This window comes from Medicago sativa, chromosome 5, assembly GCF_051527215.1.
Source record: "Medicago sativa cultivar Bolivia chromosome 5, Bolivia_mono, whole genome shotgun sequence".
Taxonomy (NCBI): domain Eukaryota; kingdom Viridiplantae; phylum Streptophyta; class Magnoliopsida; order Fabales; family Fabaceae; genus Medicago; species Medicago sativa.
In genome coordinates this window covers 14,002,815-14,023,002 of record NC_140753.1, presented here as the reverse complement: position 1 = coordinate 14,023,002, position 20,188 = coordinate 14,002,815, and the positions used below count along the sequence as shown (strand labels likewise).

General features: G+C 34.7%; 1 protein-coding gene and 1 pseudogene across 1 annotated transcript; one reads left to right on the top strand and one right to left on the bottom strand.

The window, feature by feature from the left end:
* The first annotated feature begins 6,646 nt into the window (after positions 1-6,646).
* LOC146920298 (uncharacterized) lies at positions 6,647-8,252 on the top strand (annotated as a pseudogene).
* Positions 8,253-14,126: 5,874 nt separating this feature from the next.
* LOC146920297 (FBD-associated F-box protein At3g52670-like) lies at positions 14,127-15,872 on the bottom strand. Its single transcript, XM_085710721.1, has 3 exons — positions 14,901-15,872; positions 14,637-14,810; positions 14,127-14,539 (listed from the first exon to the last, which is right to left on the bottom strand). Exons 1-3 carry the CDS (start codon positions 15,657-15,659, stop codon positions 14,273-14,275), a joined length of 1,200 nt encoding a protein of 399 aa, XP_085566847.1. The 5' UTR covers positions 15,660-15,872; the 3' UTR covers positions 14,127-14,272.
* Between the last annotated feature and the right edge of the window lie 4,316 nt (positions 15,873-20,188).

The following is a 20,188-nucleotide window of genomic DNA, read 5'->3' as shown; positions in this document are numbered from 1 at the left end:
ACGAGTAACTTCAAACTCGATTGTCCCTAAAGTTATAAATATTCTCTAGTACCTTTGCAACTGTGGTTCTATTAGGTGAATGAATGTGTTGGATTGAATTTTGTGCTTTAACTTTCGTAGGAATGCCTAACTCAAATCTTGTGTAGCCTACTTATCCAAACGTATCCCACCTTTCACCTCAGCCCCGTTATAACCCTAAAGACCTCAAAAGTGTGTAATGATATTGACTTTGATTGATGTTGAGAAACTTTTCAAGCGTATGGTAATATGTAGACCTGCATGTCGACTGGTAGAACCCTATTTCAAATATTTGCGTGGAGTTGTGAATTGGTGGATGCATACAAGTCAAACTAGCTCATCTTTAGCTAGTAAGGTGTTGAACTTTTGGGTACTACTGCTTGATCAGGTAATTGTTATTTTACTGTTGATTGTCAGCTTTACAATTGAATTCCTTGAGGACAAGGAATGGTTTAAGTATGGGGTTGTGATGACAGCTTGTCATTACGTAATTTTAGATGTATTTTAGCACAAAAATGGAGTTCACAATGAGACTTATGCAGCAAAAAGAGCAGAAAAACTGAAGGATTGCAAAAGAAGAAAACGTGTCACGATTGCATAGAAACGTGCCACGATTTGGGAAGCATCAGAACTCTTGTTTCGACATTGAAGAAACGTGTCACGATTGGTAAAACGTGACACGATTTGGTGAAACCCTAATTCAGTTTCTTGCTCCAGAAGGTAAAAACGTGTCACGATTCACTTAAAACGTGACACGATTTGGGCGATATTTTGTGCCTATTTAAGCTGCAGTTTATTCCAAAAACAAGGGTTACGAATTCTGGAGAGAGAAAGTGCGATTTGCAGACCTGGAGACTGAAGAACGGGGCGATTTCCTCCATTCTTTACCAGTTTATGTATGTTTTAATTCTTTCATTGATTATGCTATTTGTAAACTCAATTATAAGTAGCTAAATCTCTTAGAGATTAGGTCTGAGATGATTCTTTGTAACCCTAATTGATACATGATGTTGTGAAACTCTATTTATTGTGAATGATTATTTAGTCTTTATTCAATTCAATTGTTCTTAATGCTTTTTATATCCTGATCAAATATAAACATGATTTTGTGAGAACGAATGACTACTGACCATAGCTTTCGACTTAGACCAAATTGAATTGTTCTAATAAACATGGTTAGTCTAGGAATAGATAATCATTTGTTAGTGATATTAGGTTAACGTGCTTAAACCTTCAAATATTATTAGACCACCTAAGGGATTAGGGGCTGTAGTGTGAGAAAAGGGTCCTAACTCAAGGGATTGATTAGGACTATTTTGTTAACTATCGTGGGACTAGGAAATCAGTCATAAGAATAGGTGCAGTATACCAATTAGGGGAACATAGATGATTCGAAAGACCTGATCTCATCTCTCTATTATTTTCTAACCAAATCTTTATTTTATGTTATTTACTTTTATGCAATCAAACCAATTTACTGCCTAGTGGCAAATCAAAATAACCTTTATACATCCTAAAATACAACGTAGTTGAATTATTGAGATTAAAAACAGTCCTCGTGGGATCGATATTTTACTACTTCGATAGTATTTGGTGCACTTGCCAAACGCCTATCACCTATCAAATTTTTGAATGCGTTTTTGCAACAATGTTTATAATATTATAAGATTTTGTCCAAAAAAAATTAAAATGTTTTAACAAAACAAGAGTTAAATATGAATTTTTAAACATCAAAAACATAAAAATTCAAATTCATGTTGTTCGAAAAATCTATTTTTTTTTTTTTTTGGGAAATATTGTTATAATATTTTAACCATAATTGTAATAGAAAAATCAAAATTTCAAATGATACACATAACATGAGTTGAAAAATTTATGAAGACTAAAAGTCGATTTTATTTAATGCAATCTAAAACAAAAAAATTAAAATATTTATAAAAACAGAAAATCAATTAAATCTCTCAACCATGGAACCATGCGTTGGATTTTTATTGATTTTATTGATGGTTCGAATTTGTTTGATATAAAGATGAGATCAGCTAGACATTCTCACACACATGACACATCCCCACAACACTCTCTCACCTTCATCTTTCATCCTCATTGTTTCAAGTTTCAACAATGCTATAGAAAGGGAACGCTTAATGAAAGCCAGGGGAACATCTTCAATCTAACAAAATATGATCTAACATTTCTCATATTTTCGTTTAATCAAAGTTATTTTATTTCTTGACTGGCTTAAAAGTCTTACTTAAACTAGCTTAAGACATGAAGATGATGCCATGTTAAAGCATAAATTTGTGAACTTTTCCTTAATTCACATTTTCATGCTTAATGATTATGAGCCAAGTTTAAGTAACAAGTAAAGGTTTTAAAGAACTTTGGCTTTTTATCTAATATTATGTGGTATGTTCATTTTATACCACAAGGTCCATACTATTTACTCCAAGCATACCGATGTGGGACATATATAACAAAGGACAGATTTATTCTAAAGAAGCAAAACAAAATAGACTATTCAAGTTGGATGTACAAATATCACTAGTTAAAATCTAATCCATTAAGTATAACAGATAACCAATTTTGTGTAGAAAACCTCTCAAGCGTCTTACTCAGAAGATTCATTTTGAGTACTATACTAAACTGTGGGAGTTGAAGATTGCCATTGTGGCTGGATTAGTTGGAAGTATAATTCAAGATATTTGATATTGATTGCAAATGGGTGCAAATTCAGAGTGGAACAATGGTTTTGGATTTAATTGACATCCATGACATGTGGCCTTATTTTACTGTTATACTGCTATGCTGCAATACAATACCAGTTTGAAGTTATATCTTATGCAAATAATTAGAAAAATTTGAGCTACTAAGAAGAAGAATTTGCTTATGAGATGCAATTTGAAATTCACAAATTGTTTGTTGTCTACTTTAGCATCATGCCTAAAAAATTGAGCTTCCATAGTTTGCAATAGAGATTATCAATCCCCTTTGCTCTTTCTCTAACAAGTGCACATCTAGTGCAGGTTAGTCTCTACCAACGCATATATGAATAACGGATTTTCAACTGAATGATTCCAGTTTCGTACATGTATTATGCTGTCATCAGTCAAATCTCGCTGGATTGCTCAACAGCATCACGGTTGCTTCCAATCGCGCCACGATTTTTGACGAACCAAAACATGCTCCTAGCATCACCAAATAGTGCCACGATTGCTCCCAATAACGCCACGATTTTCTAGAACTTTGAACATCAATTTTGAGTTACTTTTCAACAATTACATTCATAGCTATGTTCCCAGTGGTGTCATGCAACCGGGTACATAAGCAACACATGCCAACAACCACTATTTTAAAATTCCTCCTTTGTATCTTCAACACGCCTCTAACTTCGAGAAGAAAGTGATAATACTGTGTTTTGTTTGTGGGCTTCTATCCCGTTTGGCCTTTTCCATTGAAGTCAAACAATGATGGTCACTTTCATTCAAAGTTGAGGTTTATATAATTTGTGGTGATACATTTGACATGTCATTGTCATCAACTTGGACAAATTAAATTGCTCACCAATTACTGCTTTCAATTTTTGGTTAAGTGTGTAGTTTTTTTCTTCTTGGCTTTGAATTTTGTTTTGCCCATGCTTGAATTATACAAAGACGCTTGATCAACGATGCCCAACTTAAGAGAATGAACGATGAAGTGTTGAAGTGTTGAAGTGCACATATAACCCAGCTTTGAATTTTTCTTGGCCATAAAATGAATGATGAAGTGTTTCTTTTTTGAGAGAATGAACGATGAAGTGTTGAAGTTAGGCATGGCAATGGGGCGGAGCGGGGACGGTTTTTACCTACCCCATCCCCAAACCCAATTCCCTGATAAAGCCCCGTTCCCCGCCCCGTACCCCAACGGGGATGAATAATTGAACCCAAACCCCATCCCAAATGGGTTCGGGTATCCCCGCCCCGCCCCCATACCCGCAGTGGATTCAGATTTTTAATAAACATAATCCCTTGGCCCAAACTAGAACATATATCATGAACCCAAAATTCGTCCGAACATACAAAAAAATTATTTCAAATAAAGTGCAGCAACCATACAACTCGTAATCCAAATTATCAAAACCAATATCAAATTTATCAAAACCACATAATATTGTACTAGTAGATAAGAGTATTCCAAACTACCATCAAAACAACGACATAACCAAACCAATATTCCAAAACTGCCATCAAAACAACCACATAACCAAAAATATTCTACATCATTGTTCATTGAAATTGCTAACTAAGTAGATAAAAATCATTGTTCATTGAAATTGCTAACAAAAGTAGCTAGATAAGCTGCCACCACCAATGTAGTCTTCTTTCTTTCTCTTTTCTCAAAATACTATTGACCATCTTCAAAGAGGGAAGTAACGCCACTAGCTAATATTTCACCTATATAAAATATACAAGTTAAAATAGGGGTAATTATGTAATTTAATATAATCGGGGCGGGTTCGGGGACGGGTTCGGGGTGGGTACATGTTTCCCCATTACCCGCCCCACCCCCATCCTTTAAAATCGGGGAAAACCCAAACCCAAACCCAAACCCAGTCAAAGCGGATTTTCCCCGTCAAAATCGGGGCGGGTTCGGGTGGGTACCCGCGGGTACGGGTTCTGTTGCCATGCCTAGTTGAAGTGCACATATAACCCAATATAAGGGGGCTGACAGAGATAATAAAATGTGAGAAACTTTCTTCATCCTACAACACGACTTCAGATACACACATTAAAAAAACACGAATTTTTATATCTTTGAAAGCACACTTACAAGAATACATTCTTATAGTAGTATTACTTATGAGAATATGTGTAGTTTTTCATTTTAGGCTAAAATATGGTTTTGGTACCTTCAAATATGTCTCGTTTTGTTTTAGTTCCTGTAAAAAAAATTTGTTGTTTTTGGTCCCTGCAAAATATTTTGTTTTTGAAAATAGTCCCTCCACTCCAGGGACTATTTTCAAAAGTAAAATATTTTGCAGGGACCTTTTTAAAAATCAAAAGATTTTGCAGGGACTATTTTTCTAATAAATGGGTTCACTCATCATGTGCCACATGTGCATATCATCACAAAAGTGGGGTCAGGGACCAAAACCAAAACGAGACATATTTGCAGGGACCAAAAACAACAAAAAAAAATTTACAGGGACTAAAACCAAAACGAGGCATATTTGCAGGGACAAAAATCATATTTTAGCTTTCATTTTATTTATTTTGCATATATAAATGTAATGGTGAAAAGTAGCCGCTAACGATATAGTAGATATTATATTTGACTAAATTTTGTGTAACCAAAAAAAAAAATAAAAAAAACTTTGTTTAGACTCAATGTTCTAGTGCTTGACTATTTGAGTCGTGTTAAGATAAACACTCTTTTTAGTTGGATATGATGATTTGTATTGTTGAAACTAGTTTATTTGGATGTAAGAGTCGATATACTTAACGAAAGATGATAAATATTTAATTGAACATTCAAATCGATCATCTTAAATAGAACCACTCTTTGATGCACCTTTTGTGTTAACCGTTTTTTAAGGTTGCATTGAAATTGTTTTTGGGACAACAAACTGAAGAAATTGCTATTTCATAACCTTCATATTGTAAGCATCAACGTTCCTAATTCAGTTTCCACTAATAACTTTATATTATCTATTAATAACTATATATCATTATATTTTAATATTTAAACGGAATGAAATCTACGGAAAGAGAGAATGCTTATTTGAGATACTCTCCTACTAAGTACCACTTTTTTTTCTCACGATAAAAGCACCTATCGGTATTTATTCAATAATTCTATTTCAAGATACTATAGTTTTTTATCATGAAAAAGGTGAGGAGAAAACCAAGAAGTTTAGATCTAATTATAGTGGCACGAGGAATTCAAGATACTATCATTTTGTGGCTGGATTAGATAGAGTTAATTTAACTGACTTCCCATAACAATGGTTACACCCAAAATTTCAGCTATAGAATGACATTTTCTGACACACTCCAATAACAATTAACCACTCGGTTCATATATAATCCATTTTGCTTAGCAATAGAGTAACCATTTGTTTTATTTATCATTGAAGAAAAAATTAAATTCATCTTCATGTTCACTTCAACCTCCCACCATTGTCTCTTCCATGTTAAGAATTCCACAATGGAACACGTAAAACAATTGAATTGGGTTAAAAAATAAGGTTAAATATATTTTTAGTTTTCATAAATATTTCAAATTTTCATTTTAGTCTCTATAAAAAATTTTCTTCAGATTTTAGTCCCCTAAAAAACTTGAACTATTACATTACTTGAACTAGCTTAAATCTTGAAAGTGGGATCCATATTAAACATAGAATTGTGAAGTTTAGACCTTATTTCACATCCACATGCTCAATCAATCCCAATTTTCAAGAAATAAGCCAAGTTCAAGCAACATATTCAATGAACTTTGACTATGGATTTGTTACAATGTGGTTTGTTCATTTTATACCACAAGCTCCAATTCTAAGTCATGCATATCTGCAACGTGATAGTACTGTGTTTTGTGTTTGAGCTTGTATAATCCTGCCAAGGCCGGTCCCAAGCCCGGGTAAAAGGATAGGGTTGTGTTAGGCCTCGACAGCCAACGTAAAACTTTGTCGAATCTCTATGACATGGACCAAATACGAAATAGTGTGAATGCTAGGTCGTTGCCAGGAAGCAACGCGTTGTATAGCTCGAGTACAGTGTCAAATGAGTAAGCGCCGCTGCATCGCCGCCTGGATGTAGTGAAAAATAAGCAAGGGTTCCCACATCTTCGTGAACGGGTGCGGGTAAAGAAGCTAGTTCATGAGAGTAGGATTTGTTTTGGAACATGGAATATTGGTACTCTTACGGGTAAATCTATGGAAGTGAGGATTAATTTTTTGTGCCTTCAAGAAACTAAATGGGTGGGGAAAAAGGCGAAAGAATTAGATAGTTCAGGATTTAAGCTTTGGTACACGGGCGAAGTTAGATCGAGAAATGGGGTAGGCATCATTGTAGATAAGGAGTGGAAGAAAGATATTGTGGATGTTAAAAGGATAGGAGATTGGATTATAGCCCTAAAGTTTGTAGTGGAACAAGACACCTTTAATGTAATTAGCGCTTATGCACCTCAGGTAGGGTTAGAAGAACATCTTAAAGTAAAGTTTTGGGAGGAGCTGGAAGGCTTAATTCAAGATATCCCATTAGAAGAAAAGATTTTTCTAGGAGGGGAGTTAAATGGGCATGTAGGGAGTGTTTCGAGAGGTTTTCAAGGGCGTGCATGGGGGGTATGGTCTCGGGGAGTAAAATACGGAGGGTAATTCCATCTTAGATTTTTCACCTGCTTTTGATCTTAGTATAGCTAATACGTGTTTTAGGAAAAGAGAGGAGCATCTCATCACTTACAAGAGTGGGGACTCTTGTTCTCAGATCGATTTCTTTCTCATTAGGAAAACAGACAGGAAGATCTGTTTAGACTGTAAAGTCATACCTGGAGAGGGCTTAACTACCCAACATAGAGTAATGGTGATGGATGTAAGGGTTAAGAGGAGGGCAAAGAGATGAGGCCGTAGCGGGGCTCCGCGAATTAAGTGGTGGCATTTAAAGGGTGACAAACAAAGGATATTCCAACACAAGATATTAGAGGGAGGTTTCAAGCAACCACATGGAAGCGCTAATGACATGTGGGAGAGGATGGCTCATGAGATTAAGAAGGTGGCACAAGAGACGTTGGGAAAATCTAGCGGTTTTGGACCTAGGGGTAAAGAATCTTGGTGGTGGAATGACAGTGTTCAGAGTAAAGTTCGGATCAAAAGAGATTGTTTTAAAGATTGGTATAAGTGTAAAAATGCTGAAACTTGGGATAAATATAAGATAGCTAGGAAAGAGGCTAAGAAGGCGGTGAGCGAAACGAGAACTCAAGCATTTAAAGGATTATACCAATCTTTAGGTACCAAGGAGGGGGAGAAATCTATATACAAGCTTGCGAAGGGACGAGAACGAAAGACAAGAGACATGGACCAAGTGAAGTGTATTAAGGATGAAGAGGGTATAATTTTGGTTCAAGAAAGAGATATTAAGGATAGATGGAAGAAGTATTTCCACAACTTATTTAATGAAGGATATGAGATCTTACCAGACTCTAACAGGTTAGACATCAGAGAGGAGGACGAGAACTATAACTATTATCGTCGGATTCAGGAGTAAGAGGTGAAAGAAGCGTTGAAAAGGATGAGTAATGGGAAGGCAGTTGGGCGGGACAACATACCTATCGAAGTCTGGAAAAGTCTTGGTGATAGAGGAATTGTGTGGCTCACAAAACTTTTCAACGAGATTATGAGGACGAAGAAAATGCTAGACGAGTGGAGAAGAAGCACCTTAATTCCAATCTATAAGAACAAGGGGATATACAACATTGCGCGAATTATAGGGGAATTAAGCTAATGAGTCGTACCATGAAGTTATGGGAAAGAGTAATTGAGAGAAGATTAAGAAAAGAGACTCACGTTACGGATAACTAATTTGGTTTTATGCCTGGGAGGTCGACTATGGAAAGCGATCTACTTACTTCGACGCGTGATGGAGCGATATCGGACGGATAAAAAACACTTACACTTAGTTTTCATTGATTTGGAGAAGGCGTATGATAGAGTACCTAGAGAGATTTTGTGGAAAGCCCTGAAGAAGAAAGGGGTGAGGATTGCGTATATTAGAGTTATCCAGGATATATATGAGGGAGCTTCGACTAGTGTGAGGACGCAGGATGGAGATACCATAGATTTTCCCATAACAATAGGACTGCACCAAGGGTCAACCCTAAGTCCTTATCTTTTTACTTTAGTTTTGGATGTGCTAACGGAACACATCCAAGAGTTAGCACCGAGATGTATGCTTTTTGCAGATGATGTAGTCTTGCTTGGTGAGTCGAGGGAGGAGTTAAATGGGAGGCTAGAGACCTGGAGGCAAGCCTTAGAAGCGTATAGTTTCCGCTTGAGTAGAAGCAAGACGGAGTATATGGAATGTAACTTCAGCAAAAGGAGAAGTGGGTCTACCTTGGAGGTGAAAGTTGGAGATCATATCATACCTCAAGTTACACAGATTAAATATCTTGGGTCCATAGTACAAAATGACGGAGAAATAGAAGCAGATGTAAATCATCGTATTCAAGCTGGGTGGTTGAATTGGAGAAGAGCCTCAGGTGTTTTGTGCAATAAGAAAGTACCACTTAAGCTGAAAGGAAAGTTCTATCGGACAGCAGTCAGACCAGCAATGTTGTATGGTACGGAGTGTTGGGCGGTTAAGAGCCAACACGAGAGTAAAGTAACTGTGGCGGAGATGAGGATGTTGCGCTGGATGAGTGGTAAGACTAGACATGATATGATTAGGAATGACACCATTAGAGAGAGAGTGGGGGTAGCACCTATAGTAGAAAAACTGGTAGAGAATAGGCTTAGATGGTTTGGACATGTAGAGAGAAGACTCGTAGATGTCGTTGTAAGAAGAGTAGATCAAATGGAGGAGAGTCAGGTTAAAAGAGGTAGAAGAAGACCTAAGAAAACCATTCAAGAAACCATTAGAAAAGATTTAGAGGTCAATGAGTTGGATCCAAATATGGTATTTGATAGAACACTATGGCGTCATTTGATCCATGTAGCCGACCCCACTTAGTGGGATAAGGCTTGGTTGTTGTTGTTGTTGTTGTTGTTGTTGTTGTTGTTGTTGTTGTTGTGTTTGAGCTTGTATCCCGTTTGGCCTTTTCCATTGAAGTCAAACAATAATGGTCACTTTCATTCAAAGTTGAGGATTATGCAAAGTTTGTGTGATACATTTGATATGACATTTGTTAAGAGTCCCACATCGGATAGGACATGGTCTGACAATGTGTTTATAAGTGGGGGCAATCCTCACCTCACAAGCCGGTTTTGTGGGGTTGTGTTAGGTCCAACCACCATTTCTAAGATGGTATCAAAGCCTCTCCAAGATCCATTGGGCCACCTGCTATCAGGTTTCCGCTGTCGGGCCACCCACCATGCTATCAGGTTTCCGCTATCGGGCCACCCACCATTTATGTCCATGAACCAAGCCCAATAGTGCTGGTCGTGAGCTGGTCGTGAGGGGGTGTGTTAAGAGTCCCACATCAGATAGGACATGGCCTGACAATGTGTTTATAAGTGAGAGCAATCCTCACCTCACAAGCCGGTTTTGTGGGGTTGTGTTAAGCTCAACCACGATTTCTAAGATCATTGTCCATCAACTTGGACAAATCAAATTGCTCACCGGCTACTCCTTTCAATGTTTGGTTGTTGTTTTTCCCTGGCTTTGAATTTTGTTTTATACATGCTTGAATTATACAAAGACGCTGAATGCCCAACTTAAGCAGCCATACAACACTTAGGGGGACACATAGATAGTGAAATGTTAGAAACTTTCTTCACCCTACAACACAACTTCATATGTATAGTTTGAATCTTTGCTTCCAATTTGATGAGTTCTTTGGAATCAACGATGCAGCTAAAGGTGTACTAGAAATTGACCATAAGAGCTTGGGACAATGTTGCAGTTTTGTGTGAGTATTGCACATAAATTATTAAAAAATGTGGTTTGTCACCTTGGGTAAGGGGATAAAAAAGTAGATTGTATAGCTTCTTATTATTGAAGTGTGTTAGAAATATGACCCTATCATTTCTTTTTATTTCTCTTTCAATAAAATTATTACTTTTTTGAAAGAAATAAAATTATTACTTGAATTGTGCCCATAGCTAGTTCAGCTCACGTTGGCTGAACAACCCAATTATTCACCTTAAAAGGTGAACAAATTTTTTTTTTTACTTGAACTAGCTTAATATTTACTTGAACTAGCTTAACCCATGATGTTGGTATCCATGTTAAGCATAGATTTGTGAATTTACCTTCATTACAAGTAACAACTTTAATACTTTGGCTATGGATCTCATTCTACGTGGTTTGTTATTTTTATACCACAAGCTCCATGCTATTGATTCTAAGCAGCACGATGTGGGACTCAAAACATGGGACAAATTCATTCTAAAGAAGAAAAAAGACCATTCAAGCTGGCAGTTGCATGCAGCATATTTTATGTTAAACACAACACAATTGTCATTTCCTCAAGATTCAGTACTTAGTGGGTCAGCATATTTTATAGACCGATTCACAATTGACATCCACGATGATAATCATAGCACACACCTTAGTCGTCCCTATCGGTAATCACTAACTATGAAACAGCAAAGCATATATTACTCTCTCCATTATAGTTGGTTCAAAATAGTTTATTCAAAGCAGATATATTATTGTCAAAAGACAATAGTTGGTTCAAATTCAATTATTTATATTATAAAAATTGCTAAATCTCCCGACAAAATTTACAGCGAATGTTTCCCGACAGGTGTATTTGTACTAATTGCATTTTTTCTTAATCACAAGATTACCCTCCCTTGTATTGTGGCAGGAGCAGATTTATATGTTGGAAACGTCTCGTGATTACATCGGGATGAAATGTGTCGCGAGCTATAGCAATGCTCTTATATTATATAGCCCAATTGCCAAATCCACACTATTACGTTTTTTTTTTTTGTTTAATTAGTTATAAAATTCTATCCGCGCAACACTAATTGTAAGTTAACAACAAAATGTCACGATTTGGGTGGAGCAAGTTGAGGGAAATTGAATACTCCCTCCGGTCCTATTTATAAGAGAAAGTTTGGTCAACAAAAGTTGATGTATTTGGTTTAAAATTCAAACAAGATACATGAACTTTTGTTGACCAGAATTTCTCTTATATATAGGACCGGAGGGAGTAGTTATTAATAGATAATATAAAGTACTACCTGAATGTCATTTAATGAACTTGTTTAAAAATCTCTCAAAAACAAAAATAGATTTTTTTAACAAAACATAAATTAAAAATGAATTTTTAACTACCACAAAATATAAAAAAATTTAACAGATCATTTTTCTTATTCAATAAAAATATTGCTTGAAATGGTTAAACATATGAGATCGGTATTATGTTATTTGTGAATTTCGACTTAATTCACATTCACATGTTTAATGCAAACCCTTTGTCAAAAAAAAAAAAAAAAATGTTTAATGCAAACCCACCTCGTCTGTTAAACCATGTTCAAGTAACAATATTAATGAAATATAGCTATGGATTATATAAAATGTGGTTTGTTCTGTTTTATACCACAAGTTCCATACTATTCAATCTAAGCAGACCGATGTGGGACTTATATAACAAAGAACAGATTCATTCTAAAGAAGCAAAACAAAAAAGATTGCTGCATATTTTTTGTTACTCTCTTTTGGGTGGTTCTATTTCTACTCAGTGAGTTACCATATTTTATAGAACGACTCACATTTGCCACTGACTTTCACAGACTCTCTTAAAATTGTTTATTTCAATTTTGCTCACAATTTTAAGATTTCTCAGCAAGGAAAAGGAAGAGGTTCTTCTAGATGGGTTGCCTCCTCACTATTATGATGAATGTAAGCCTTCTTATCATGTTATTTCATTTTTATTTCCGGTGTGCCAATATTGAGCCTAGGTCATCAAAGTTGAAGAACGGATTTTCAACCAAGTGATTCTAGAGTAACCGACTATCATATTATTGCTTAGCCATGGTTGCTTTTAATCCTGTTTAGATAAACAATTTAATGAAGTACTTATGGCATATGTGCTTAGCATATAAGTGCTTACGCATAAGCTATTTCTACAATAAAACGTAAAATAAAGTCAGACTATATAAGTTATATTCATAAACTATCCTAGAGAGCTTATAATTAAGCCAAAAACAACTTATGGACATGCTGTAGACTGTTTTCATAAATTCTCATAATCGATCCAAAAATATTTATGTTAGTTTAAGCTTGTCTGTATATTTTTTACTCTTCTTAATAGGATTGTCAGCTTGTTTTTCTTCTTCATTTTTTCTTTGAACTGCCCTGATTAGTGTAATGGACAAATACAAACAACTGGAAAGGTTTCAGCATGAGTTTAGAGGTCTAATCTATAAAATAAATAATCGCGAAACTGCATTAAAACAAGAAAATAGAGTTGGATGATTCATAATGAGAATCATGAGCCGATAACTAACAACAAAACTAAAAGACAAACATATTTGAAAAGCACGACTCCAAATCAAAATTTAATCTTTAGTACACATTATATATTTATGCGTATCAAATGTCCCTAAAGGTTTTTTAGCCTATGATCAAAGATGCAAGGGTTATTTCATTACATTGATAGCCATGTTCCCAATGGTGTCACTCAACCAGGTATGAGGTACAACATCAACACATGCGAACGAACCAAAAGCATTCTACATGCCTCTAACTTTGAGAAGAAAGTTGCAGGAACATTTTAATTGAAATCAGGCCATTGCAGAGTAGATGTTAAATAGAAATAGAACCGACTGCAATTGGTATCAGGAGCCTGGTTGAACTAAGCTGACTGCAATTTCAAGCGCATGAATAACCCAACTTCAGCAAGTCTAATCAATAATTAACCTATGTTTAAACTAAGATTTTGCTGAACCAACAGAAGTAGAAAAATCGAAGGTTGATTTAAAAAAAAAAAAACAGGTAGAAAAAAATTCATACTACAACAGCCAAGAAAGCATGGGAAGTTATGCTCAAAACAAGGAGGAACGGATCCAATTTAACGGACAGTTTGAGCTACTAATTTCATGAAAATGATTTATTTTTAAAAAATTATTAAGTTGGTCAATGAACAAAGAATAACAGTGACAATATACCAGAAACGTAAGTCAGGGAAAAAAATTGCACGCACACTTACAAGGCAGTTCGATTATGCCGTAGTAGCCAAGAGCCAAAAGATGCTAAAACAATGACGCTGAATGATTAGCAAGTATTCTTGGAGTCATATGAAACTCAAATGTGTGAAAGGTAAAGCTCCAGCAAATCCGACAAATAAGGGATTTGTGCAAAGGAGAATAGACCGCAACCAAAGAAGGCAGAATTTTGGAGGTAGAGAAAGGTTTTCTAGAACTAACTACGGAAGTAGAAGTAACGGCTCTTTGCAAAATAAGTTCAATATTCAATATCATAAATGCAAGTATGGACATTATATATAACAGCCACAAATTGTTCTATTCAAGCAATTTGGTTACAGAAAATGCTAAGCATAACTATTAACCCACTTATAATTAGAAGACCATTTATTTGTATAATTAGAGGTCCAATATTCAAATTAATGACAACTTGCATGTGGGAGAGATCCTTGGGCAGGAGGATAAATCTTCATAAAGTTCGTGTTTGGGTCTATAAGATATAGGGTAAATTTTCATATCCTGTAGAAGTCTCGCATTCTGAAAAATATACCTTGCAAATCGAAAATCAGGTTCCACATCTTGATAGTGTAAAATGTTACATGTTGTTAAATGAGATGAAACACATTCAGGAACATGATATGGGTATTTCCAATCCACTTTGGTTTTGAAATCACTTGTGCACTGTCAATCAGAAATAAAATAGGATATGTCAAAACGGTTAAAGAGAAGAATAAACAAAAACAATTAACACTATCTACGGACGTGACAAACAAATTACCTTTGAAATGGTAATATCTTGAAGTTTGGGACAACTTTGGAGCATTTTCATTACATCATCCCAGTCAAAAAGGACATGAAAAAACCAATATAGTCGAAGTACGGTTAAGTTTTCAAACACGGGAATGCCAGTATAATATGAATTGATTTCTTCAATGGGATCAGTTTTCCCCATCTGCACAGGAACAAAATCAAATAAAAGCTTGTTAAGCAATAACATAGATGTATAATAAAAGAGGATGCATCATATGATATATCTTATTACCTCGAATAAACTTAGATGTTGGACATTAGAAACTGCTCTGAGTGGAACTTCGAATAAATGAATACTAGCTTTCATCAACTTGGATAGGGGTTTAGAGTACCCTATTCCCACTGTAACACTGCTGGAATTTGCTGCTTTCACATATGAAATTGTCAAATTCTCTAATATGGGACACCCATAGATAAGTTTATTTAAATCCTCTATATCATCAAAACGAACATTCATCAGATCGAGGGTCTTAAGTAAAGGAAGATGAACAGAACAATCAGTCATAGTGGCTAAACGTAAACTCCACAAATGAAGAACCACAAGTGTTTTGCAAGAGGAGAAAATGGTAGGCGGCAAAGGGGGGAAGCCTAATCCTAACATTAAACGGAGATCCTTGACGCAACGTTGTTTAGCCGCTTCCACCCATTTATGAAAACTAAAACCGGTAGTCTGTTTGGAATGATAACACTTAAGATAAAAAGATTTAAGGGGTAGGTGGTGATTGTGTGGGGAGATCATGACTGCGTTGATTAATCGATGGAAGTCGTCTGCGTTCTCCACATTGTTATCGTGGAAGTCAAGAACTGAGAGTGAGTGGCATAATGGGACCCACCTTTTCGAGAGAATGGTAGTTCTGAAAGCATATTTGAGTGGGAGAAAAGAGAGAATGTGAGTTACTATTTCATCAGGTAAGTCGTCCATCGTCGTCGACAATGACAGCCGTGGCCTTTCTGTGGCAGGAGGTGGTGGTTGATGAAGAATGTTTTCCATCTATTGATTAGAGGAAGTTGCTGTGAAGAAGAAAATTGAAGAGGAAATAGAATAAGAAGGTTTGGTTGAAGTGGAGAGGAAAATTGGTGATATAGGTATATTGTTGTGAAGAGAAAAACCATGTTACTTACTGGACACGCAATTAGGATTAAAGAGATAAACCCTAACATAACAGGGTTAGGGTTTTTGTTTCTGTAATTAAATAAATAGATAGATAAATAAATAAAAGGGCTTTGAACTTCCGAGATTGCCTAAACTTGGCTGGGTCCAGTTATAAAGCTGAAAATTTCTAGTTTAACCCCATAGTTACAAATAAACTCTTTTTGCAACAATAAATTATTTTATTATTTCCAAAATCCAAACTCAAAATTAAGTAGCATATTTGATTCAATTATACTCCATACTTTTTTGTTTACCAATTCTACTCCATTCTAATTTATACTCCAAAATTTAAATATAACCTCAAGTCATTAGAGTAATATTAAAAATGTTTAAGAACTAACCTTATTTGAGTAATTTATACTGTAGTACTTTTGAATATATATCAAATATATTTCATATGGTTATTTTGTTTTTTACAATATATAGTTTATTTTTTATATATTCATCTCATTTTAATTTTTTGACAGGATGCTGTTCATTTTATGTATTCATTTTATTTTATTATTTTCAACTCATATTACATTTTTCTTTTAGCTATAGGGATCACAATAATTATCGATGCACATAGATAGCCATCACTACTCGTCTTGATGGATAAAAATAATATATGTGTCCACCTCATACCGTGTGGATATCTTCTCTACACGGGATACTGTAATTTTTGTGGTATTCATGTGTAGTTGCAGATATTCGTGTATATCAACTGTTTTTGAAAAATATTTTACATATAAAAATTATTTTTTGAAATTATGTTGAATTTCTTCCTTCTTTTTTAACTAAAGAAAAAAGAGTCTTGTCCTCGTGAGCTTAGCTCACTTGGTAAGGGATAATGCATTATGTATGTAGGGGCTGGGGTTCGAACCCCGGACACCTCACTATTTCACCTTTAAGGTGAATTTCTCCAGCCGCTAGGCTACTTGACAACAAAAAAAAAAGAGTCTTAACATATAAAAAATAATAATATGTTGCACCGAAACTTTGACTGCAAAACTATTAATTAAAAAAATAAACACGAACTAGGAAATTAGATTAGAGTTTTATTATTATTTAGGTAACATTTACGTTTAGTTAACATAATATTTTAATAATTTACTAACATGAATGGATATATGTGGTTTCAAATACCATTATCTACGCCTATGTAGGCATGACAATGGCGCGGGGTGGGGACGGGTTTTATATTCCCCATCCTCATATCCGATTCTCATATACTTACCCGTTACCCTACCTATACCCAACGGGGATGAGAAATTGAACTCCATCCCCGTCCCCAACGGGTTCGGGTATCCCCGCCCCATCCCCGTCCCCGCATTGAATAATATTTTTTAATAAAAAATATAAGTTTTTTTTGCAACCCCTAGTGAAATATTGTAATGCATTATCCAACAATATGTTCACTTTAACATTTTTTAGACCGATTGATTTAGTTGCTCCTTTAAATATCAATGGTAGCTTTTATAACACGACAATTATCAAACAAAATAACATGGCATATCAACATAAAATAGTTTGCTGCATTTGGGACGGGTTTGGGTATGGGTTCGGGGTGGGTACCTATATACCCGTTACCCGTCCCATACCCGTGTTTTGAAATCGGGGAAAACCCAAACCCATACCCAAACCCAGTCAAAATGGGGAAAACATGTCAAATTGGGTCTGGTTCGGGTGGGTAACCACGGGTATGGGTTTTGTTGCCATGCCTACGCCTATGTATCCATTAACTAACAGGTGGTCTAAATATATTTTTATTTTATCTCCGGTTATCTATTAAGCTACTCACCTCGTTCCAGTAGCAGACTTTCACGGATATTCAATGACTTTCGTGGCATTGGCGATTAGACCTTGTAACTGGTTATTCAGCTGGTGGCGCTTATCAATTTTTCATTAATATTGAACTGCATGCTCTTTCATACTTATAATATTTTATTTGATATAAGGAAATTTCTTTGAAGGTGTCTTTATTTATTTGGCGTCTCCTCCAGAATTGGATTCCCACTAAGGATAACTTATTTAGACGGGGTATCATTCTACAAGAATCGCATTGTGTGGGTGGATGTGGTGTTGTTGAATCGACACGTCATCTATTCTTGAGCTATCATTATTTCCGTTGTATCTGGCACCTTGTTCGTCATTGGATTGACATTTCTTCGGTTAATCCGTTTTGTTTATGAGAACACTTTATTTAGTTTAGTCAATAGAATGGATATTCAAAATTTCGACGATCTTTTATGCATTTAACTTGGTTCTCTTTTTTTTTTTTTTTTTTTGAAGGAAACATGGTTCTCTTATGTTTGAGTGATTTTAAAAGAAAGTAATAATAGTATCTTCAACCACAAGGAAGACTCAATGCATCATCTTTTGGATAAAATAAAGCTCCTCTCATGCTGGTGGCAAGATTGAAAAAATGTTAATTTTGCTTTTGGTTATCATAGCTAGTGACTTTATCCTTTAATTTGTTTCGGATTTGTAATTGCCTGTAATACTTTTAGTGTTCTATCTAGATACACCTTATGTTAGAATGTTTTGTTCTTGATAATATATTCCATTTAGATTTGTTGAAGAAAAAACTAATCAACAATTGGATTGATTTCAATATTTTTTTTCTTTCCTTTTATAATAAAGGATGGGAGAGAGTATCTCTAAAAAAAGACTGGAGTAGTTGTACTGCGCTTCGAGTCTTATAGACTATAGTATTTTTGTACGCATGCAAATAGTTTTTATTTTTATTTTTTAAAAGGAATATTATGGAATGATTATGTTATGGGAATCTACATGTTCTCATTATATATTTGGATATGGCAGATTAGCTGTAAAAGTTGTATTGCTTTGCATAACACAAAAATATTTTAATGTTTTAATATAATATCCCATTTATTTACTATTTATCATTGTAAAATAATGTAAATGTTTCACACGAAAACAAATTCAACCAATTAGCTGTTGTTCTCAGATTCACATGCTCTGAGATTTGTTCCTGCAATGCATTTGAATGAATATCCACATTTGGAATATTTTATAAGCACGACAGAACGCCGAAAAAGAATTGTTCAACAGCTTCATTTTAAAGATGTCTTATATAATAAAAGTTGTTTTCCATAAACAATTTGACATTTTGTCAAAAATAAAATAAAACAACAATTTGACTTAATTTTTTTTGAAACTTAGTATCTAACGAAAGATCGATTAATCCAAAAGTTCTAATCTCGCTGTTCACTTTTGAGAGTCTCATTTAAAATCATAACAAAGTTCTGATAAATTTATCTATTTACGTTTCGTTAAACTTAAGCACTCATTTTTCACAAGATATGTTTGTTTTAGAACTAAACTTACATTAACACAAACATATCTCGATAATATATGTATACATAATACTAGAGCACACCCTTAAAAAATGTATGCATAGATCAAAGAGGATCCACTTGAGATAACCACGCCTCTGCTTACATAGTGATTTTTTTTTTTTTCCCTCTAATCAACAATTTAGACATCCAACAAAGGAATATATCAGCATCAAGCTGGCGACACATGTAGGAAAAATTAGAACATAGAATTATTATAAACTAATAAATAAAAGAAATAATAGCACAAATGTGTATGACTCTTCATCAAATAAATAGAAAATATAAAACTTATCGATTATTGACTGAGGCGTGCAAAATGCACTGGGCTTAAGAGTATCTTGCCACCCCGAATAGATTACTCGATGCGGTAGGTCTCTGGTCTCACATGGATTTAAAAATTCCTACAAAACATATACAATATGGATTTAAATTCCATCAAACAGAAACCTACATATCTTTTGATTAAAATAAGCATTCACAATGGAATCTTTTAGTAGAAGAGACAACACCTGAAGTAAAGTGTATTTGAGATTAATAGAAAACATTACAATGATATAATAAAGACAGAGGGTAAAAGGAATGTGTTCCATGTATAAAAATGTGAGAGATTAATTTAGATAATATTTTTTGTCTAGACTGAATTGGGTCGCGTCCAAAGTTTGAGAGACCAAATTAAATCTTTAATCAAATTTTTTGAAGAAGTCTTTAATCAAAATTTATTCTTTCATATTCATAAATTTGATCATTAAATAGCAATTATACTTATGTACTCCCTCCATGTACTCCCTCCATCCTTTTTTTTATAGGATGTTCTAACAAAAAGCACGGGTAATATACAAAAGTTGCATGTCTCTATTACTAAATTACCATTGGTTATAAATATATTTAATGTTATTTTTTAATATGCAAAAACAAATTGATAGTATTAATAAGAGATATATTTAAAAAAAAAAGTAATAAATGGATCTAAAAATCTGTAGAAGCTATTATATTTAAGAACGACAGAACCTTTTCCGTAAAATATTC

Bases quoted from the DNA above. Each gene is read 5' to 3' on its own strand.
- LOC146920297 (XM_085710721.1), bottom strand. From the start codon at position 15,659: ATGGAAAACATTCTTCATCAACCACCACCTCCTGCCACAGAAAGGCCA. The intron at 14,811-14,900 runs GTAATAAGATAT...GTTCCTGTGCAG, and splicing joins AACATCTAAGTTTATTCGAG to ATGGGGAAAACTGATCCCAT. The intron at 14,540-14,636 runs GTAATTTGTTTG...TCTGATTGACAG, and splicing joins AAGATATTACCATTTCAAAG to TGCACAAGTGATTTCAAAAC.